Below are 23846 nucleotides of genomic sequence, written 5' to 3'. Positions count from 1 at the left end.
AATAGACTCCCATTTATTATGACTTGATATATATGGATGAAGCACTAAATCGACTGCAGTTTGCCATTCTTTGAAGTTCCAGGGGGACTTCAAATTATAGCAAATCAGAAGGGGAGATTTGAACAAATTGTTAGTCTGTTGAGGGGGGGGGGGGAGGCATTTGAAAAAATTGAGAACTTTTTTGAATGTCCGGCCAATTCCCTTCCCTTCCAGAGTTGTTTATAAAATGCTGCCTTAGCATACTATATTAGCCACAATGCCATATTGCTTGATTAGAAAGTTACCATTTATTTCTGAAGTAAAACCCTGGAGGGGATATAAATTCCAGCATCAGAAAGAAATTTAAGTCTTGTCATCATGATCGTACAAACAAAACTGTAAAAAAAAATGTTACATCTGCACCTATGTATGAGATGAAAAAATGTACCACAGAATGCTGAATACATCCAAAACACTAAATACAAACTAAATAGAAGCGCAATTTACAAAATTGACAAATTAATAATAAAAACAAACAAACAACAGACCTATCAAATGTATAATTTCCATTAGACGTACATATATGCACCTTGCTATGGGATAAATAATTAAAAAACAACTAAAAAAAACCCAGACTGCCACTGGATCAAATGTGAGACTTGAATTAGATGTATGAAGGAGGCAACATTGGCCAGTGGCTAGAGCAGTGGATGCACGATCACAGGATGGTGAGTTCGAGCTCTGGCGTCGCTATGGTGTTGTGCCCTTGAGCAAGGCACTTTATTCCTCATTGCTTCTCCCCACCAGTGATGGGTACCTGGTAGGACAGCGGTTGTAATGTGTGCGTTTAGCTCTGCTATGCTTATTGGCTGCGCATGTGAGCTGTTGTTTGCTCCACAGGGAGTTGAGTGGTATCATATTAGGTCCAGTGACTCAGGGGTAATAATAATTGTAAAGCGCCTTGAGCACAATACTTGTGGTATGTGCGCTATATAAGAACCCGTCATTATTATTATGTGTATATTCACTTTCCCATGAAATCATGTGGTCTTCCTTTATGAATGTACATACATCAACTGGAACTATCATATTTCACCGGTTTGTTTTTGTTTGTGTTTTTTTTAGTTAAGTAGTTACATACCATTTTTCTTCTTCTGTTATTTTCATTGTATGTCTTTATTTATTGATCATCTTTTTGTTCAGTGCCCTGTTCGTTCTTTATTGATAATTCGTTTTGCCTAATTTTACCATTCTTCATTATTTTTCGTTCGATCTTAGTTATTAATTATTTTGTGAGTATGAATATACGTCTGTTTGTTTGTTTGCTGTGTTTATACGTTTCCGCGGACCCAGTATGGATGTCTTCAGGGTGTTGGACAGCGCCGCCAGCGTCTGAAGTCTTCCAATGAGAATAGTTCAAAGGTCAAAAATTCATCGTCGAGTCGCTGCGGTCTGAGTCTTTCGGTCAGGCGAGAAATTCCGAGGAATAGCCATGAATCAAGCAATACCACCACACTTGCTCCCCCATTCTCCGATAGGTTTTCCAAGCCCGCTGAAAAAACGTGTATTTGTGGAAGTAAGTACACTAGCTCAGTAGCTTTCTCCAGTTAATAAGCGCCCGAGTTTGCTTCAGTTCCGTACGTACGCGGCTGTGGCCCACAATTTTGCATTGGCACTGCACTTGACCCGTCGCTTCGCGATCGGTACACTTATTCATAGTAGAGAGAAAATTTTCCCGATCGGTACTGATTCACAGTAGAGAGAAAACTTTCTCTTTACTGTGAATCAGTACCGATCGCGAAGCGACGGGTCAAGTGCCTGTGCAATTTTCCCAGTTTCACGCACGTTATACCGTGGACTCCGAGGAAAGTTGTTGACCACGCCGCAAGCTGTACGTGTACGTTCGGACACCGTCGGTGGAGGGAAGGTGGTTCGGATGTGTATTATGTGTCAACTGTGGAGCCACGGTCCGTACAGTCCAGGCTGTGGAGAAAGAGGTCTCGTTGTGCATACGTTTGTCGGTGTGTTACCGCTCAGAGATCAAATGCGTATTGGTGAAAACGAAGTGGGGTCCAAATACTGTAATTGGATCGCTAAATAGGCATTCCGATAGCAACTATTTGTCCATTATGCCTTATGGGGCCATATGTGGGTTGTGCAGTCAAAGTGAACTTGTTTGTTCCATCATAGACCCTCGAGGGTCTATGGTTCCATTGACCCACTTCTGTTTCTTACCATCAGAGTCTTGAAAGGCCAGTAGCTGTAAACTTTTGATATTTTTTTTCACCATTTTTTTTTTAATGTCAACTGCTAGCTCTTATTACACTCCCAAAGACACATTCAAACACCAACTATTTTAGCATGTCATCACAGTGTCTTTACGTTTACATTTGAATGCCAGTCCAGACCAGAATTCACTTGTCAACAATGTAACTATGCAGTTTACACATGTCCAGGCTATACTATTACAAGTTGAATGCTACTACTTGTATGATCTCAAGTGCCTTGGGGAGTAGAACAAGAAATTATTTCGGACATTAAAAATAAAACTAGTGAAAAAACCATCAACAGTTACAGCTACATTGTACCACAGACCCTTAGCCCTGCGTATAATGTTGTGTGTTCCTGGCATGGCTGGACGCCGTACAACGCTGGTAACACACAGCATCGTTAGCAGGGCTACATAGACCCTTTGATTGTACTGTCCTTGTAAACTTCGTTTAAGGAAGAATGTCCTTGTACACAAATAATTGCGGTGTCAGAAATTTTGCAATACTTTGCTCTTGTGCTATAGAAGGTTGTAGATTAAAATGGAAGTTCACCAGGCTGAATTTTAGCGACCTGCTTTTCTGGAAAAGACATTTTCGCCATTCGTAACTCATGCAATTTTTTTCGCAAAAATATGATAAAAATAGTGGCAGATGTTGCACTTTAGGGCTTCATCGACTCAATGTATTTTGAATCATGGGAAAAAAGTACCAACCTTGGTGCTTTCATCACGTGAGATGACAGGGACCATCTTCTGATGGATATAGCATGATGTCATTCACGTTCACACCAGGATGTACATATTTGCATCACTATAGTTTATGTTATCAATGACGAGTGCTTACCTGCATAGGGTATTGAGACAATCAGGTTGAAAATTTAACCCTTTCACCCCCAGTCGCCTGTATACAGGTCCAACTTTACCATAGAAAACAATGGATTTGGGACAAACCATGGTGGTGAAAGGGTTAAATAAACATGGAGAAAATCATGTAACGAAGCTTCAGAACAGTATAATCTCCATATTTTCTTCCTTTCCAATCTCTTACTTTAAAATTCAACACATGACTTTACTGAACTCTTTTTTTGCCCTTCTAGTGTCAAGAACTAATGGACAAGTTTGCATGCAGAGTATTTGTCATGATTTCAGAAGATGGACTTTCATCTCAGTACATGGGAAGTCAGGACTTTGTCACAGAATTTCTGACAACTGGACTCAAAGTGAAACCTTGTGATGTAAACGTGGGACACTGTCATAGCAGTGACATTGATAGGTCAGATGTGATGTGTGTACCAGGGATGAGAGACGGGCAGATGGAGAAATCCTTTTCTATTGAATCTAAAAATTTGCGGAATCATCCAGCTGGAGACGCTTCCAGACAAGATGCAATCCAAAACCATGAAGGAAGGAATGATATGCAGGACGACGCTGATAACGGAACAGGATCTACTAGCCAATCAGCAAATGATAAATGGAAAATTAGGAATTATTTCCAACCAGTGCAACTCTCATCCAAGGATTCATCTGCACCTCTTACACATTCCTCCGTCTCATCTACAGATTTCGGCAAAACTGAAAACAGCGACACATTAAACAGCGAAAGTGTTTTGTCAAAAAACATGTTGTCCCAGTTTGCAAGCAAAGCTACTCATTGGCAAAATGATGTCATGACTATGACTGAAAGCAGCAACCAATCAGCAGGCAGTACACATGCGCCTGAAAGTACCAGTAACATCAATGTGGCTGATGTTCAAGCTGTGGATCAAATAACAGGCCGCTATGAAGATGTCACTGGTAGAGATGATTTTCAGGAAACCGGAGAAACCAAAACAGGCCATGGAGTGAGCAAAATGGAAAGCACACAGACTGGAGGAATTATGGATTTTGAGGAAAGCAGACGTGGTGACAATATTCCTTCAAGTAAGTTTGCCAATTATTTACCAGATGCAATGATGTATCACACACACTGAAGAAAAGTAAATTGAGAATTTTATTATATCATGCTACCATGCACCATTCTGATTGGATGAGAGCTCATTCCACAATGCTAAAATACTGTTTTACCAGTGGTAAACCGGACCCCTAAACCAGCATTTTCAGAAATTGCTCAGTCAGAACATTTGAACATACCAATCTAAACTTACTCCTAAACAGCCCACTTTGTTTCAAAGACAGAACTCGGAATTTCGATACACAGATAAAAGTATGGGTCTGTAACTCGCCTCTTGGTGAAAATACGTCGGGGCAATGAAGAAAGACACCTCTGCAGCACATTTGGGTTTGATGTACACAAATCATTGCATTAGGGCAACAGCGCACCGTGCACTTCTGCTTGATTCAGCGGGAGTCGAGACGCAACACACATCTCTTTTAAATGAAGCTACAGTTCGTTCATAGTATATACACAAATAAATTGACACTTCCTCACAGTAACGGTATGTCAGATATTCTTTACCAAAGTTAGCGCTGTAACAGACCGGGGTGTCCTAACGATGTAGACCAAGAAGTTCAAAATAACGATGGGATTACTCCTGGTGACTGCGATGAAAGTTGACATCAAATGCAACAGGCAGTGTTAGCGTTCAGCTCTCGCTGAATCGGGCAGCACACTCTGCAAAACTGTTGATCACAGTTTCTGTCATCCCAAGTCTGGATTATTTCAAAACTACTTGTTTACTGGTACAATAACGCCCAAATTAATTATCCATCATTCAAAAACTGCCTGTAACCTCACTGTACCAATACTGAATGTTGTGATGGTCGTAGACTGAAAGATTCAGTCCTGTAGGGGCGCTCCGGCGCACTGCGACCTACGACCCTTTACTACGACTGAAGGCACACTGTACTTGGCTGTGGTAAACTCAAAAGAAAAAAAGTACCGCCCACAACTGACATTACAAACTTCTCAAATATGTAAATCATGGTAGTGTAATTTGAATATTCATCATGTGGACTATTTACGTACATAATGACCATGAGTGAGCGATGTGGGCGGTCTTGTTATCCTATGTACTGTACTGTCAATTAACCCGTTCCTGTAATATGAGAACAGGATTTCAACAGTCTGCTTTCAGTCGCAGTAAAGGGGTCGTACCCGGTAGGTCGCAGTGCACCGGAGGGCCTGCACAGGACTGAATCTTTCAGTCTATGATGGTCGATACATCGGTACAAAATAGAGCAGACAAAATGAGACAAATCTATTTGTAATATGCCAAAATAGCCAGGAATATTGTTCTTATGTAAATTTATGCAAAAAATTGTTAATTTTTCTTGTGATTTCATTTGAACTCTTGACCCATTTTCTGTTTCTGCAGCAGGTTGCAAATTAGTGTTCACGTTGCACGTGAATAAAATGCAATGTCGATGAACATAATGCGTATGTTTTCATAGGATACTATGTGCGTCTGTTGTCAACGTAATCCAAACTTATAAAATGCTCATTTTCGAGCGCTGAATTCCTGACGATCAGTCTCTCATAAGTCCGTTTTCTGCATTTTGGAAAAAGTGACAATAATACCCAAGCAAGACAACAAAGAGACACAAGTTCATATGATATAATAGCAATAACCCCCGTTGCAGTCGGGTATTCACTCGATTTGGTACAATGCCCTCTAGATAGCACTCTCCTATCAGCTCATGCCATATATCGCGCATTGTACCAAAATTTGTTGTATACCCTCCTGTGGTGGGGGTTATTGCTTAAATTTTTGTATTTCGATTTACAAAGTGTTCTGAGTTTCAAGGAAATGTGAATTCATTGTGTATATATACTCCTGTCTTGAACATTACACATACTTTTTATCTCAAAGTGTAAAAAGTTTTTTTTCTCCACATAAGGCCCTTGCACTTCAAATAAAATCTGATAATTGCAACTCTTACCCTTTTGAGAGATAGTGAATCTTACAGGCATTGCCCACTGTGTTTTTTACGTTTTGTCAGGTGTACCAGTACAAGACAACAGCAGAGAGAAAACCCACTGTCTGGATACATCAAGATCGGAGGAAGGAGGTTACCATGGAAATAGTGATGTAGCAGATGAAATAAATGAAACTGGTGTCCAAGACGACACCACGGATGATTATCAGAATGAGGTTGACAGTTTGTCAGAGAGTTCTGTTCAATCAAAAAGGAGTGGATCTAGAATATCAGGGCGGCCAAAACGGAAGAAAAGACATGTAAACAGACCCAAAAATCAGGGTGACTGCTTATCTGAGAGTTCCGTCGAGTCAAAAACGAGTGGATCTCAAACTTCAAAGCAGCCAAAACGGAAGAAAAGGCGTAGTAACAGACCCGAAATGACAGAACAGGAGCTAGAAACCCACAAAGAGAGAATTCGAAAGTCGATGATTGATGACAAACCACACATTTGTGAGAAATGTGGCAAAGGGTATAAAACTCAACAAGGTTTGAGTGTTCATCTGTCTGTAGGTATCTGTGTCAGACAGAAGTGTAAGTACTGTGGACTTGAATTTCTCTACAAGGACTGGCAGAATCATCTTGTGGATGTTCATGCAGAACAAATACGAGTCAGTCAGTGTGACCATTGTGATAAACTATTCACAGGACGCTCTACAAAATCTCATCACATTGAGACGCAGCACTCAAAGGGCAGGTATGAATGCGATATTTGCAAGAGTGTCTTCACCTACCAACGCGGTCTCGTCTTACACAAGCAGAGCCACAGTGAGAAGACGTTGCAGTGCAGGCACTGTCATGCCAGGTTTGTGAAAGAAGCCAAGCGAATGGAACACGAACGGAGAGTACACAATGAAGTACTTTCAGTCTGTACAGAGTGCGGTGAAACATTTAACACCAAGATCAAGATGATATACCACCACCAAACGGTGCACCTGAAACCGAGTTTGAATGCTCCGTGTGCGGCAAAAAGTTCAAGGATAAGTACTATTGGCAGGCTCACCTTGAACACCACGGCGAGCTCTCTAAGGAGTATACCTGTGAAATATGCAAAAAGACCTTCCGCATTAGGTCGGAGTATCGCAGCCATTGTCGGAGAGTCTGCAAGAAACGTGACTTTCTCTGTGATGTTTGCGGCCGTCGGTTAAAAACCAGTTCCAGTTTGAGGACCCACGTTCAAACTCACGGTGAAGCCAGCATTAAGTGTGAACTGTGTCCTCGAGTTTTTAAACAGGAAAGTTGTCTGAAGTCGCATGTGAAGTCAGCGCACAGTGATGAGAAACCGTGGCAGTGCGATGTGTGTGATATCGGTGCAAACTCAGGGAAAATCTCATGAAACACACAAGAATTCACAATAAGTAAACCCAGTAGACTAAGTGAATAGTTCTAATTTTAAATCTGGAATAAAACAGACGCACAATATTCTGCAGACTGTATGCCAAAGAGATAATGTGATGCTGGTACAAACAAACCGATGCGTACAAACTTGTATAGATATACACATATTTCTGCACGTTTGTGTATGTGGTTTTGTTTTTACATTGATCCATTCGAACTCCGGATTCCAACCACTCTCATGCAGGAAAGCTTTCCTGAGATGTACCGTGTATTACCATTTCCACTCCGGCAACAAACTTTTTAACAGAAAGGAGAACCAGCAAATATATTGGGAGTGTGTACCAATATTTTATCAATGTGTTTTATCATCTGGGATGACTTCGATTCTGAACTGTTTAGACAACTCCCTGCAATTAACTACACCACTGTATATTCGCAGGACAAGTCACACATTCAGCAATTTTTTACATTCAAATGTTGTAAAGATGCATGTTCCATCAAATGTAACTCTCCCATAGTCATAGTAAATGATGGACAAACTTGTATTCACCGACAACACTGTACACTTAATCCAAGTCTGTGAATAAAAACTAAATTCAGTTAATATGATGTAGTCGAGTAAATTACTTTTTGCTGACTGTGATGTAGTGGAGTCATTGCAAGGTGCTTGTGGGAGAAATGTGGCCAATCTGTTCACTCCATGAATGTGCACAGTCACTATGCTAGCCCAGAGAATTCATCTCTCACAAGCGTATAGAGTGCAGGATCGTGCTTTGGATTCTTAGTGAAAACATTTTGTATAAAAGCAACATGAATGCAGTCAAACTTAAAGGGACAAAGTTGGCCATTTTTCATGAATTTTGTTTGATACGAAATACAACTTATATTGTTTGACATGTTGAAAGATACTGAATGAATGGGTGACCATGCATATATTCGACCCCGGTTTTAGACAAACGAAACCATTGCGAAAATGAATTAATACTCATGACCATTAATTTATTTTCACTATGGTTTCATTAATCGTGTCTAAAACCGGGGTCGAATATATACATGGTCACCCATTCATTCATTATCTTTCAACATGTCAAACAATATAAGCAGTATCTCACATCAAACAAAATTCATGAAAACTGGCCGACTTTGTCAAATGACTCTCCTTTACACAGTCAGCTATTTGAATCAGGTCTAATCCCACTGTTTTCCTCGCTAGATCCACCGGATATGACAGTTAGGGCACTCTAGCCTTGTCTGTTTTAGTGGACAAAAACAGAACAATCACGTTGTGTTGGATATAAATACCTGAAATTAAATATCAAATTTCCCCGATGAAGTCATTGCTCTCCATACCTATGCTGTCCCTCATACTGTCAGGTTCTGTTCAAATCCATGTGAGTTCTACTATTTTCAAACTTCAGAATGTGGTTTTATGTAATTTCACAGCAAGTTCCAGATGAGATTTGAATTTGTTCACCCAGTTCATCAACATACTACACGTCAAGTTACATTACCGACTTTACTGTAGATCTAAATGTGTATGTGTAAGTCTGTATCAACTTACACTATATTTTTGATGGTACCATACATACATGGTAATTTAGGACAGGCACATCAACTATCATTGTCACCTTTCTGTCTTGCTTGGAAAGTTATCCGTATTATTATGTCATAATACTTAATTCTAAATGATGTTTTTGCCTATCTTATGCCATTGACCTTCAATGTTTACTTCTCTTAACCCTTTGAGTGCCAAAGTCAATTTTGTCACCTTCAGAAAATATACTCAGTCAATTGTTTTCAGATTTTTGTCAAAATTTTGATAACAAACTGTAGCCAATGAAATGTGATGGACATTTGGTCCAAAATTATCAAAAAATTACAGAAAAAATCATAAAAATTGGTAAAATGTTGCATTAAATTTTTGGTGAGAACGATTACAGCACTCAGAGGCTTAATATAAGACAGGAGTGCCTGGATTAATTGCCAGTGTGGTATATACAGAGAGAAGGGCCTCCCTGTCTGTGTATTCCACACTGGCAATTCCAGGCACCTGTGATGTAAGAATGTAGTGCTTTGAAAAGCAGTGCTTTTTCCCTGTGACCATGCTTCTTTTGTTCTGTAAATAAAGTAACAAATTTAATTGAATAAAATGAATCGTGTAAATTTGTGATGTGCAAAGATAACCACAATCTGTACTAAATATTCTGATAGGACAGGCTTTAGTTTTTTTTTTGAGAAAGATGAATTTATTCCAACAAAGTGGCAAATAAAACAAATCAAGACATCTGTGAAGGCGGCTAGCGTTTGAACAAAATTACAAAGCAACTTACCTGAAAAGAAGAAAAAAATCAGTTATTCAACTTAAAGATCATCATATAAATTCATCCAGGGCGCATCCTTGTCCATCAAGTCTTACAAGGTTTGAAAACTTTGTGATAAAATCCTCAGCTTTGTTCATCATCTTACAAGTGAAATATGTATTCATCCATGAAGAAAGATGACATTTTAAATGCATAACAAACACAATTGGAACTAATTTGGGATAATTGGATCTTCATATTTTTCAAATTTCTCAAAAATGTTAGGTGCCATATAGTGGAATGTTGCAATATTACAAATTACTCATGAAAACAAGTGTATAACTTAAGAAGAAAAGCTTACCTTTGCAGATTAAACTCACATTACTTCACCATCCAATTATCCCAAATTAGTTCTAATTGTGTTAAGGTAGCGGTAAAGCTATTTTTGCACCAATTCTTTTCTCAGAGTTAATGTCAAGTTTCAAGTGTTAGAATCAAGATATTTAGTTCAAATTTTCAGGATAACTTCCTTAGTTAATACTTTCTCCAAAGAATATAAAATTGTATGTTTGTAGCCATGATTTTGAAATATGACACCAATCAATATTAAAATTTAATTTTTCATATTTTTTTACATCTTTGAATTTAATAATAAATTAATATTACCAAATTAGTTATAAATATGTTGACACTATTAATTGTAAGATTAGTACGGCAGGATTTGTAAATAAAATTTGTTTTTTATGATTTTACATGGGTTTACATATCAAAAAATTATTAAAAATTCTTTCAAATTTCAAAATGTGATTTTTCAAAAAGTACTTCAAATACAGGAAAATTATGCCGTACAAATCTTATCTGTAATCTTGTTAATAGGCTGTAAAAATTCCATGTCCATATCTCATTTCAAAGGTTGGATTTAATTGGTGTAAAATTATGTAGGAAAACTGTTATTCTGTCAAAAATGTTGAAAACAAGCCATATTTGCACCCCTCTTTTGAAGTCAAAGAGCAGTCTTTTTGGTTAATCTCACTTTTGACACCTCTTGGACACTCAAAGAATCTAAAAATGCATTTACAATAGCAGTCACTCACTCTGAATGCCAGCACTGCCTCGTCAAACTTTCCTGAAAAACAGCAAATAATGACTTTCCCTTTTCAAACATTTTTTTAAAAGCTAGGGGACCTCTACCATACTTAATACACTAAGGACTCCCCAACTTCCTCTTATTTGGTCAGTTTTTCAGAAGTTTCAATGGGCTATAACTCTGCAATGCTTATGACCCCAAATGTCTAGTTTTTTTTATTCCACAGAGAATGTTGACTTCTTTCATGTTTTAATAGTTTTATTGAAGTTTATAACTGACGCTCTAGCCTTTACCGCTACCTTAATACACTAAGGACTCCCCAACTTCCTCTTATTTGGTCAGTTTTTCAGAAGTTTCAATGGGCTATAACTCTGCAATGCTTATGACCCCAAATGTCTAGTTTTTTTTATTCCACAGAGAATGTTGACTTCTTTCATGTTTTAATAGTTTTATTGAAGTTTATAACTGACGCTCTAGCCTTTACCGCTACCTTAACAGGGATTGAAAGGAAACTTTAATCCTGTCAAGAGTAGCAGAATTTCTAATATTCCAAACTCTGCATTTTTCAAAGGAAGTGACACAGTATATGTCTGATGTTGAATTATCATTTTCAGTCCCTGCAATTTCTAATCTTTGATATTGATAATGTCAAGTTGTGTTTTCTGAAAAGAAATAAATTTCTGCCAGATTTCTTTTACATATTTACACTCAAATAAGATGTGTTCCAGTGGTTTTTTTTTACCACAAATATGGCGTTTCCACACCACTTAAATAAAGTTGTGGCCAAGCTTCCTGTGACTAGGCCTCTATGAAATATCTTCCAATATAAATCATTTACTTAATTTCTGACAATTTCTACTAAATTAAGACGACTGAGGTAGCTTTCAGTGAGAGTAAGATTCTCGTCCATTTTTGACCAATCTGACTTTGCATGCCATTTTTCCACTAATTTCTAATATAGTGACCCGGTTTTGACATCACTTTTTGTCAGACCATAATTTTCTTAGTCTAAAATATCATAGATTTCTTCATTTTGGATGTGTGAACTGATGATTTGTTTCCAGGAATCTGGAATTGAATTGAGGAATATTTCCTCTTGGACATGTCTAATTGTACCTCCTCTAATTTTCACACTTATTTCCCATTGTTCAAGCCAGTCATGTCAGCTATCAATCTTATAATTCTACTCTTTGACCATTCGTCATAAAAGAGGACACTTCCTTCATTATTAACATGTTCATTGCACCACACAACTTTCACTAAGGGATGGACCATTAGACCTTGGGAGGGGGGGGTGGTCACAATGAAATTGTGAAAAATTTTTTTTTACTATTGTAAATTTCTGAAATTTTTTTTTCAAATTGAGATTAGCTGTGCAAATTTTTTTTTCAGAGTAAATTTTCAGATTTATAATTTTTTTTTAGTTCGTCACTGTCTGAAGATAAAGAGGGCAAAGATGTGGTGCCAAGCACCACAAGCGGCCACGCAAGCGGTCACGGGGGGGTGGGGGTGTCAGGAGAGGGGTGTCCCCCTGCTGCTGTTGGAGCTTTTGAAAAATAGAGATTAAAATGGTGTTATTTGGTGGCACTTGGGGAGTATTTTTGCGGATGTCGGGGTCAGGAGGGGGTGTCCCCCTCCTGCTGTTGGAGCTTTTGAAAAATAGAGATTAAAATGGTGTTATTTGGTGGCACTTGGGGAACATTTTTTTCGGATTACACATCTTCCTCTGAAACATGGTCTTCTTGCTCCTCAGTAGCTTCCTATAGTTTTGAAAATTGACTATTTTGGTTTCCTGGCTTCCCTTTCTACTGCGTGGTGAAATGCCTACATTCACCCCACCAAACATCATGCATATCTCATGATTTACAATTGATTTTGACAAGCTGAGAAGCTAAAATAAGCTAAACTAGAAAGCATTTGCAAGCAAAAGCGAAGTTCCAGAGACCAGAGCAGCGGAAGAAACAAGAGAATGTGTGACAAAGATAGGTGCAGAATGAAAGAGTGCTTTTAATATTCAAGCACGTACCTATAGGGCTGCTAGCAGTAAACACAATGATATACAACTAAAAGCAAGGCAGTCCACAGATTACAAATGCCTACATGTACGGTAAAAACGAAACAGATACATACGGGGGCGACAACGCACGGAAATGTATATCAGACGACATTCTCGCGAGCCAGAGCAATAATTTTCGCTCCGCTGATCTACGCAAAAGTCAATCGCTTGACGGGTAGCGCTGAGTTGTTGCCGTAAAGAGGCGCGTGGTTTACGACGATGATCAGACGAGAGGAAACATCGGACCTAGGCCGTTGAAATTGAAAACCGAGGCCACATGCATTTTCATTTGATTAAAAGCACAGACTAAAACAATTTTCATTGCAATGTCGCTGTTTTCACGAGATACTGACCGTTTGATCTTGGAAAGTTGAGCTGCTTTAACGTGCAGCCAACGCATGCCGGGGCCAGTGCGGTGACGGCTGTGTGTTACCGGCCTGTGTGTTACTCCTCAGAAATACGGCGAGCAGTTCTCCGCCAAAACAGCCGATTTTGAATCCAAATTTTGCATTGACCTTCGTTTTCGAGCACACCCATCTCGCCTAGGTACACGATGTACCCAGCCGCGCATGTAAATTTAGGGAAAGCTATAATTTTCTCTCTCTTTGCGACCGAAGCCATCTATGTGCCGCCATTGTTACATTCGGGCGAAACAGTATAGCGCCACGTACGGCGAGTATTTAGAGAAAAATAAAATCAAAAAGCAACAAAAAACAAAGCGAAAAAAAGCTAGAATTATTAATAGCTGAACGCAATATGATAGTCGAGCAATGCAGAATAAAAAATAAATAAATAAACACACAAGAAATGCCCGTAAAACCCGTCTGAGTTGAGCGATGACGTCATAAGCGTGTCGCAATGCATTCTGGGTAATTAAGGTAAAATTTGTGTATAGCATGTTCTATGATAGTAATACCGGAAATAGAGAAAGAAAGAAAGAAAGAAAGAAAGAAAGAAAGAAAGAAAGAAAGAAAGAAAGAAAGAAGGAAAGTGAGCAAAAACTAACAGTTCCAGAGCTGGTCTCTGGAACTAATAATATAGTTAAATTTGCATATTTGTGTTTTTAGAGCAATTGTTGCCCTTTTTTGATCAAAACATCTATTTCTCTGTAGCAGCATGTCCAAATTGATTGGATGTGTATAGATGTGTTGAAATTTCAATATTTGTCTTTTTAGGGCAATTTATGCCATTCATGGTCAAAAAATCTGTATTCTCTGAAAGGGCTTGTCCAATTTCTTTGAAATTTGCTACACAAAAACGATTATTCATGCAGATTTATTCAGTATTTGCTATCGAGAAACTTTCAAAGTTCAACCCTTTTGTGTGTTTTTGTGTTGGGATTTGTTGGATAGATGGCATTCTACGTAGTGTATTGTTGAATGTTAAAAACATGTGTTGCTGTTGTTTTTTGAGGCTGTTTTTTGAGAAAAAAGAATTGAAAATGCCTTTTTAAAAGCAAAATAATACATAATGACTTGATATGTTGTTTTATCATTATTGACGTGTTTCAACTTGTTCACCCATTCTTGCATTCATCATTGCAATAAAATGCTGTGAAAAAAAATGAAGCTGATGTGGCCTGTATCTGTTTACCTTGATCTTAAAAGGCAAATACAACTTTCTGTCTTGACAACCATACCATAGTAGGGAGGCCAACTGAAATTTTGAAATGTTCAATCTGCATTTTAATTAATGTAGTTTTTTAGATTTCAATGAGAGAAGCTAAACATTTTTTGAATTTTCGAAATTGGATGAACGGTTACAATTTTATAGCTTTTTAAAACATTCACTTTTACTCTTTCTGTAGAAAGACAATACATATAATAACAATGGGAACAATGGGACAAAATGAAGGAGTTTTAGCTGAAATTTACAGTAAATTTGCTGTAAACTTTGTTAATAAAACATCTTTTTGTACCAAATTTGGCATGGAGATAGATTTCAATGGCACACACAAATGTATCCTAAAATTACGCGATTACGATGGTGGCCATATTGGATTTATCCATGGCAACGGATGAACGACACTTAACGAGAAATGACAAAATGAAAATATTAAGCTCAAATGGCATAAGTGATATATCAAATTGAAGGTCTTTTGAGCTGATGACACTTTTGAATAGCTCTACTGCATTAAAACTACCTACAAAAAGTATTTTATCCAAATAAAGGCTTTCAAAACATCACCACTTGGGCCATGTGGAGTTTTGACATTATTGGTAAAGGCTTCTTCAATTTTATCAGTTTCTGAACAATTTGAAACTTAGAATTTAATTTAAGGATTATTGGTTAAAAACTATGTTCCAAAATTATTGATCATCTTTAAAATTCAGGAGTAAATTGAATGAGAAGTCGATGTTTGGAGGTGCTAAAAATTGCATACTTGTCATGGTAAAGTTATCAGCAACTAAGATGGTCTCATCATACCACCTGTCAGACATGCAAATTTCCTTTGTTACAAACATTTAAAAAAATCAATACCCTTTCTTTTGCCAACACAGATGCAACTTATTCCCTTAGTTTCCTTGAAAATATTGTGTATGGCTGTCAAAAATCTATGTCGACAAAATCACAAAATTGCTATCTCCTCTGCGCAAAAGGGATTGATCTTCTCATTATTCACCGTGAGAAATTAGAGAATTATGATTATCAAAACTATGGTCCCAGAATTTTGATATATGGACCGAGCTGTTCTGTGTACAGAAGAAATTTGCTCCAGTTCAATGAGTGATCTCCGTGTGTACAGATCATGGAGAATTGTGGGTAGCCTCACTTACTGTGAAGCGCTGGTCAATATCTCCGTCAATAAATACGTGAGCTGTTCAAAATTTCTCATTTTTCTAGCAAAAATTCAAAAGAAATAATGATAAACTGCGTACTAGAGGACGTTTCACTGAGAGTTGGTCGGGTTAGGTCTCGGAAAAATCGCTCTCAATTTTTTGTCTCGGATTTGGTCATATACACTGCCCTATGTTGGTGAAGAACCTTATATTGCGAGAAAGAGCGAGATCTGGGCTTTCAAATGAGTATTCGATGTAAGGGATGTTTTGATTGGCTCACCTTCAAAAATGCGTTTCAAAATCAGCGATGTAACTGCCATGTTTCAGATCGCTGTTCCCGGTACCGTTTCTAGCTCAATTTTGCAGTTTATTCAAAAAGTAAGTAGTTCATATAAAGAAATAAAAAACATATAAGAGAATAGCTGCATTTTTAATTTTTAGCCTCATGTATTTTTTTCCACAATTTTCTTTCCCGTTATCGATGTTTTTCAATTTTGAACATGACTAAGTCACTGGTGATTGAGTGTCAATTCAGCACGTCCTGGGCGACCTGCTGGCCTCCCTAACAATAGTTTCAATGTTTTACCTAGTGTACCTGCTTGGTTTGTACGCAGGAACAAGTAGAAAACAGGTTCTATAATTTCATAATTTTCAAGTGATCAGAATTCAAAAGTCCTGAAAAGATAAGATAATCACAACTTCCAGTATAAGGGATACAGTCACTCTAAATGTATAAATTAAAATTAAAAATGTGCCGGGAGGATGTACTAAATAATACAGAAAGTTGCTTTCTGTCGGTAAAATCTAAAAAAAATTCAAAATTTTAAAGACTTTTGCAGATTTTTTTTTTACGCCTTTGTCTTCTGATTATTTTTTTTTTATTTTGCAAACTAGTTTGAAGATTTTTTTTTCCTAACTTTCTGCTCTGAAATTTTTTTTTTCTGTTTTTGACCACCCCCCCTCCCAAGACCTAATGGTCCGTCCCTAAGAAGATTGCTTTGTTGGTAAATTCACTTTTGTAAGTCTAAGTGACTTCCCGGTATTTAACATACACTATTGGAATTCGGTTGTTGTTGACTTTTAAAATTGATAATGAGATAGTGATAATCACCATTCAGTTTATTCAAATTAGCAATGAAATACTGTCCCTCGGGGCGGCTAGCGCCCTCGACGGACCTTGCAGTCTGCTTTATGTCATGTGTGGATGTTACTTACGTCAGGAAAACCGAGAATCATACAGGATACATCATGTTTAGTTTAACAACGCGGTAAAAATAAATAATTGAACTTCGGATTTTTCAGCCACCAAACCAATATTCAAAGTTTCAACTGTAACCTTTAGTTCTGCTCCTTTTCACACGATTTCTTTATCATTGGCTCTTCTGTATCGTCTGATCTCTCATCTGCATTCGGTTTAGAAAATCCGGCATGCTACATAAACAACTAGCTGTGATATCGCAGCGGTACTTGTGGCGTGTATCGAACGCGATCGGGTCATTGAGTCATCGCCACAGTCCCGCTGCGAGCCAACGCATAGGCTTCGTTGGCAGTTTACTATGAGACCGACCGGTATCGTAGATTTAGCTCGCAAAATAATAAATAGATAAAGCATGCAAAAAATAAAAGTATACCTACTGTATCACTGACTATCTGAGACCTCATCTTCTACTCCTGCTAACGAGCCCGACCGTGACAACATGTATTTTCGACCGTTTTTCGATGAGTCGTCGATGGTTCCTGCTTGAATTTGAACTTTTGACCTCCAACGTATTCAATGCGTTGTACGCGCGATCGAGCAAACATCGTAGAACCGTCGACGGCTCACGGGGAAAATGGTCGAAAGTACGTGTTCTTATCTTCAAGAAAGTTAGCAGGCGCACAGAATGAGTCTCAGATAGTCCAATGATAAAGATGATACAAGTTTATTTATTCAAAGGCTAATATAGTTCATTATTTTGCAAGCTAAATCTACGACAACGGTCGGTGTCGTCGTAAACTGCCAACGAAGCCTATGCGTTGGCTCGCAGCGGGACTGTGGCGATGACCTCAATGACCCGATCGCGTTCGATACACGCCACAAGTACCGCTGCGATATCACAGCTACATAAACACAACCTGCTACACAAGATAAATAGCCTGCAGACCTGCACCCAAACCTTTAGTTTCTAATTTGGCCTGGACCTAGAAAGCGTTACGAGGTTATAAGGTATCCAAATTCAGCCTGTCAGCCGTGTAATAAATCCATGGTCTAAACAATGATGGCGCAGTTTTCGAATGTGGCGGCCATTTTGATGTCCAGAATCTTTGTAGCTTTTGTTTAAGCTTTAGTTTGGAACGGGTACGCTACATATCATAAAACTGAGCTAAGCACACGCATGTGGGAGTAACTGTGTAAAGTTACTTTCGAAGCGCGAACTGCTTTACACTTTTTGTTGGAAGTGTTACGAACCTTAGTCTACGTAGTCTAGAGTTTGGAGCAATGAATGTTGACTTTTCGTATCGATCAATAAACAAATACTTCGTTCATACAGGCAAAAATTGAAACGTTTCAGCGACTTTATTTGTGATTTGTAAACACAGGGGATTAATAGTTTGGGTCCGCTCGTGTCCATACTCACAAAATTAAGCCATTGTTTTGATATTTAAGACGTCTTAATGCGCCCTCTCGAGTTCAAAAGGTGTGTATGGCCAAGCATACTGTGGATAAACTCACAAACTCACAAACCTCGCTTCAAACAAATTACGGTATCAAAAAACCACCAACGGAAGACTTAATAGAAATGCTTTCACTAATTCTAAAACACAACAGTTTTGAATTTAACAAGCGATACTTCCGTCAAACCCGCGGCTGCAGCATGGGATCGAATGCGTCGCCGGAAATCGCCGACATTGCTTTTCATGAACTTGAAAAGAAAATAATCGTAAACAACAACAACAACATTCACTTCTGGAAAAGATTCAGAGATGATGTCTTTGCAATCTTTCTGGGAACACAAACCGAACTCACTAATTTCATTCAAAAAATCAACACAATGCACCCAACGTTTAAGTTTTCATACGAAAACTCAACACAAGAAATTACATTCCTAGATGTAGTAGTTTTCAAAGGTGCAAGATACCACAAAGAAAATATCCTCGACATCAAAACACATACTAAACCAACAGACACATTCCAATTTCTACATAGAGAATCGTGTCACCCGACAGCAACATTTAATGGCTTTATCAAAGGTGAAATCCTTCGATACGCTCGCACTTGTAACAACAATGACGACTTCACTAAAAAAGTCGCTCTCTTTAGAAATAACTACTCGACAGAGAATACACAAACAACGAAATTACGAATATAACAGACAAAATAAACCACAGTATTCGTAATACACTAACAAACCGTACAATTACACGTAAAGAAACATCAAACAAACTCATCTTCAGTACAACATACAGCCCCTACATAAAAACAAAAGATCTTAAAGCAATTCTTTTGAAACATTGGGCCGAACTGGAGAAGGACTCAACTCTAAGGAATCTATTTCCAGAATCACCAATCATTGCCTACAAGAGAAACAAAAACCTAAAAGACACACTAGTCAAAACAAAATTCACAGAAGTGAGAAACAAAAAACAAACAAACCAGACCACCAAATGCACTCACAAAGAGACCCAAACATTGATATTCTTGCCTCGCTATTCGATGAGTAAGATCACTAAAACACATTAAAATAATTTTTCACAAACCAAACAAAGGAAAGAATCTACATTGCGACTGATGAGAAACCACACTCGGGTTTCGAAACGCTAGCGTCAAGGGGCCACTCTATCAACTTTGTAACACCATAGGTCCGGCTGCGTCTCGCCATAAGCTTTCCCCACACAAACAAACATTACCGTACACACTAATCCAAACTTCCCTACAAATATCCGAGGCGAAACAAACATTTTTTATTAACACAAACAATCGGATAAGAATGTAGGAACACATTTTTGAAACGAACCAAACACAAACTCGACACAAAAACATTTTGGATAGTTAGGTGGGGAGCCTCTTTCACACTTTATACATTCGAAATTAGCAAGCTTATCTCGTCGTCGGACCAGTTATTACCACGAGATGTAGTACTGTGTTCGGCAGCCATTGCGAAAGTGAATATGTATGTTGGTTGTTGTTTGTTTTATGTTACAAATACCTGTCGCGTGAGGGCGTTTGAAACGCCTCTGAAGCGTCTCAGTCTGTCCATACAGCGATTTGCGGATAGAGTTAATCCCTACAACGGCTCAGGTCGGGCCGACTGAACCGTCTCAAATCTGAAACGCTTCAGAACCACTTCGGAGTGTCCATACATGACTTTTTGTGCCAGTATTGGCCCAGAACCGTTTCAGAGACGTTTCAATGGCCTGTGTATGAACGGCATAACAGACTCTAGGAGCTTTATCTTTATTTTGTAGCAGAGCCGCGCCATGTACTAATGAAAAAAGCTCTATCTTTATTTTGTAGCAGAAACGCGCCATGTACTGATAATAGTGCACGTGTAAAGGCGAGCGAACGGTAGTTCTCTTTTTTGAGGATGTGGTGGCCCTGAAAAGGGCCGTTTGGTTTGTGTATGCTAGGCACACATTTAGGCACGCTCGCCACGGATACGACGGGCAAGCTGGATGTCCTTGGGCATGATGGTGACACGCTTGGCGTGGATGGCGCACAGGTTGGTATCTTCGAAGAGACCGACCAAGTAAGCTTCACTGGCTTCTTGCAGGGCCATGACGGCGGAGCTCTGGAAGCGGAGATCGGTCTTGAAGTCCTGGGCGATTTCTCTGACCAGACGCTGGAATGGAAGCTTGCGGATCAGTAGCTCGGTGCTCTTCTGGTAACGACGGATCTCACGAAGAGCTACGGTACCTGGCCTGTAACGATGGGGTTTCTTGACACCTCCGGTTGCTGGTGCGCTCTTACGAGCGGCTTTGGTTGCCAGTTGTTTTCTTGGGGCCTTGCCACCAGTGGACTTACGAGCGGTTTGCTTGGTACGTGCCATTTCTTCTTGACGATGAACGACTTCGAATGCCAGAACAATGTAGCGACTGACTTTTATACTGTTTGGAGATGGCGCCAAAATCGCTGATTGGTCCGTAACTCTTGGCAGGACTCATTCGTTGATTGGCTGATAATGCATATATAATTACACCTATACGATCCTTGCTTTGCATTTGAAGCACGTTGAGGCGCGCGCTGGGACTATATCCATACACCACATTTCGACACTCCGTCTGGTAGTCAAACTACCAAAAACAAGCGTACCCTCAACCATACTGCCAAGATATAGGTAACAAGTTCTAGTATTACCTATATCTTGGCAATATCACAAAACAAGCAAAACGGTGATTTGCAGAAAGCGTCGCTTGACGTTTTGCATTTGAAAGCAAGGGCAGCAGCGCCCTCAAACGCCTGAATTGTCATTATAGGTTTGGGAACAGAAAGTGCAGAGCACAATGAGAGAGCACTTTTTACCTTTTAATAACAAACAGAGAATGCAAATTAATGCGGTAAAAGTTCCATAAAATTCCATAATTCCATAAAAACCACATGACTTTAATAGCTTTCATTCAAATTGGACCATTGTTCTGTCATTATCTCATGTGGCCATAATGCATGCTACCACTGTCTTGTTCAATTTCCTGCTCATTTATTCACAACCTATTATTCTATTTCTATTGTACATTTCTTTGTTGGCGATGCAGTGTGTCAACACCATCTCACAACTGTTCCTCCATCAAATCAACACACTTACATGACAGTCACATTCCATGATGTGACATGTTAGACAAAGTATTAGTTCCAGTTTAGTCACCATAGTAAGTAACAGCCTGTCCCTATGTTCTCACAGATTACACATATTGCAGATGTGCCCATCTATAAAACAGCTTGAACACAATGAGGTGCAATTAATTGAAATCAAATTAATTAATATCAATAATTGATGGATAATCTAATTCGTCAAAAGATGTGCCTTCCTCTGTATACTCCAATTAGACAAAAAACTACCACACAATCACATTCCCAGTAGCTAATTGAGAAAACTGCTATAGAGAAAAACTGCACAGTTCGAACAGTGTTATACAGAAAACCAGTTTTTCCAGTTCTTACCCATTTTGTTTGCTTTATTTATTCAAGACAAAGTTGTCTTTTATAGCTATACATCCAGATTCCATGTGGTGTATTGCACAGTAAAACTGTATTACACAGTAACCGTGCCTGGGAAATAGCAGTCTTTCCAGAGTGTTGTCAAAGTAGAATTCAATGCATTGATCATCAGAACGAGATCATAACTGCTTAAGTTTGTACCTATGCAAAGTTAAAATTGCAATACACATTAGTATCAAGTTGACTGGTAGACTTGGTTCAAGTCGGTGAATTTTAAAAAAATAAAATCATTTATAATAGTTTCTTTTGTGTCTCTCCTATTTCGTACAAACCTATCCGGAATTTGGCAGCTCACGCCAGGTTTTCCCAGCGATTGAATGCGTCACGTTTGAGTCTGCGCAGTAGTGAGTTAGTTTCTGCCGGATTCTGATTCCGGGTGAAACTCCGCTGTATAGCGTTCACTCCACTCATCGCGTTCACCCTACTCATCGCGTCCACTCACGCGCGCGTTTCACATGAAAGCAAAATACAAATCATTGCGTTCACTCCACTCAAACATTCACAAATCACAGACTTGAACCAAGTCTAATAAGTATGTTGTGCTCCATGTGAAATATTCAGAGAATTCAAGCCGGTATAATCAAGCTTATTTGCACAAAAACAGGGTCCCAGTGGGACTGACAAAACAAGACTGTTTTACAGGGTGCCTTTGAAAGGTGGTTTCTACTACAGGACAGGATGAAAATAAACCCTGGCTTATTAAACTTGTTGTCCATACCATTTATTTCCTTTTTTCCACAGATAGACCTCCCAGTTGACATCAGAGCCTGCTTCAATACACTTTTGCACGATAAGGATAAAAGCAGCTGATCTTACTGAAAAACATGGTGAAAAATTTTCTTACGCTCAAGTGGCAGATCAGACAAGATCTTAAGAATGGATGAAGGAAATGAATGAAGGGATTTTTAGCAATATTTATTTATGAGAACACAAATAATGATAAATTTGTACAAAGGGTTACTTTTTATGTTGTATGGTTTTCATCTTATGAAATTAGAATCTTACACAGCTCAAAATGTAGACTTGGTTCAAGTCTGTGATTTGTGAATGTTTGAGTGGAGTGAACGCAATGATTTGTATTCTGCTTTCATGTGAAACGCGCGCGTGAGTGACGCTATGAGTAGGGTGAACGCGATGAGTGGAGTGAACGCTATACAGCGGAGTTTTCACCCGGAATTCAAGTCTGTGATTTGTGAATGTTTGAGTGGAGTGAACGCAATGATTTGTATTCTGCTTTCATGTGAAACGCGCGCGTGAGTGGACGCCATGAGTAGGGTGAACGCGATGAGTGGAGTGAACGCTATACAGCGGAGTTTCACCCGGAATCACAGTGAATCCGGCAGAAACTAACTCACTACTGCGCAGACTCAACGTGATGCATTGACAATCGCTGGGAAAACCTGGCGTGAGCTGCCAAATTCCGGATAGGTTTGTACGAAATAGGAGAGACACAAGAGAAACTATTATAAATGATTTAAATTTTTTAAATTCACCGACTTGAACCAAGTCTACTCAAAATGCTGTTCACCTCACTAAGGCTGAAACACCCCCTTTTGTTACATGTCACTTCTACCAGTCAGTTTCACAGCACTGGGGATACAGTTCCAATCTCACAGACACGTGACAGTTATGTGGTCTGAAACTGGCAACCCGTTTACAGACCTTTACTGACAGGCAACATGCCCCTATCACCCGCCGCCTTGACTGCGTAACCCGCCTTGAACTAGTCTTCCCGATCTATTATTGGCCGGTTGGTCCACGAGCGAGACGCAGTGTCGACATGTCATGCATGTCCTGATCTATTGTATGTTGGCCAGCTTGTCTGGTCCACGTGAGATGTAGCGATCAGCCGGCCCAAACCCTGACGATAAAGCGGAGCATTTTTTCTTTGAGACGTTTTCAAATTTATTTTAAATAAATTCAATTGAA

At 39.0% G+C, this 23846-nt stretch overlaps 2 protein-coding genes across 2 annotated transcripts; one reads left to right on the top strand and one right to left on the bottom strand.

Annotated features, from left to right (window-relative positions):
• Positions 1 to 1265: 1265 nt before the first annotated feature.
• On the top strand, positions 1266 to 8105 carry LOC139127087 (uncharacterized). The gene is made up of 3 exons (XM_070693009.1): positions 1266 to 1555; positions 3346 to 4168; positions 6188 to 8105. Exons 1-3 carry the CDS (start codon positions 1472 to 1474, stop codon positions 7309 to 7311), a joined length of 2031 nt encoding a protein of 676 aa, XP_070549110.1. The 5' UTR covers positions 1266 to 1471; the 3' UTR covers positions 7312 to 8105.
• A 12196-nt stretch (positions 8106 to 20301) lies between these two features.
• On the bottom strand, positions 20302 to 20794 carry LOC139127027 (histone H3). Its single transcript, XM_070692955.1, has one exon. It carries the CDS (start codon positions 20749 to 20751, stop codon positions 20341 to 20343), a length of 411 nt encoding a protein of 136 aa, XP_070549056.1. The 5' UTR covers positions 20752 to 20794; the 3' UTR covers positions 20302 to 20340.
• Between the last annotated feature and the right edge of the window lie 3052 nt (positions 20795 to 23846).

The sequence above is a fragment of the Ptychodera flava genome, unplaced genomic scaffold (assembly GCF_041260155.1).
Source record: "Ptychodera flava strain L36383 unplaced genomic scaffold, AS_Pfla_20210202 Scaffold_28__1_contigs__length_4768798_pilon, whole genome shotgun sequence".
Classification (NCBI taxonomy): Eukaryota; Metazoa; Hemichordata; class Enteropneusta; family Ptychoderidae; genus Ptychodera; species Ptychodera flava.
This window is presented reverse-complemented; position numbering and strand designations above follow the sequence as displayed.

Bases quoted from the DNA above. Each gene is read 5' to 3' on its own strand.
- LOC139127087 (XM_070693009.1), top strand. From the start codon at position 1,472: ATGAATCAAGCAATACCACCACACTTGCTCCCCCATTCTCCGATAGGT. The intron at 1,556-3,345 runs GTAAGTACACTA...TTGCCCTTCTAG, and splicing joins AAAAACGTGTATTTGTGGAA to TGTCAAGAACTAATGGACAA. The intron at 4,169-6,187 runs GTAAGTTTGCCA...ACGTTTTGTCAG, and splicing joins TGGTGACAATATTCCTTCAA to GTGTACCAGTACAAGACAAC.
- LOC139127027 (XM_070692955.1), bottom strand. From the start codon at position 20,751: ATGGCACGTACCAAGCAAACCGCTCGTAAGTCCACTGGTGGCAAGGCC.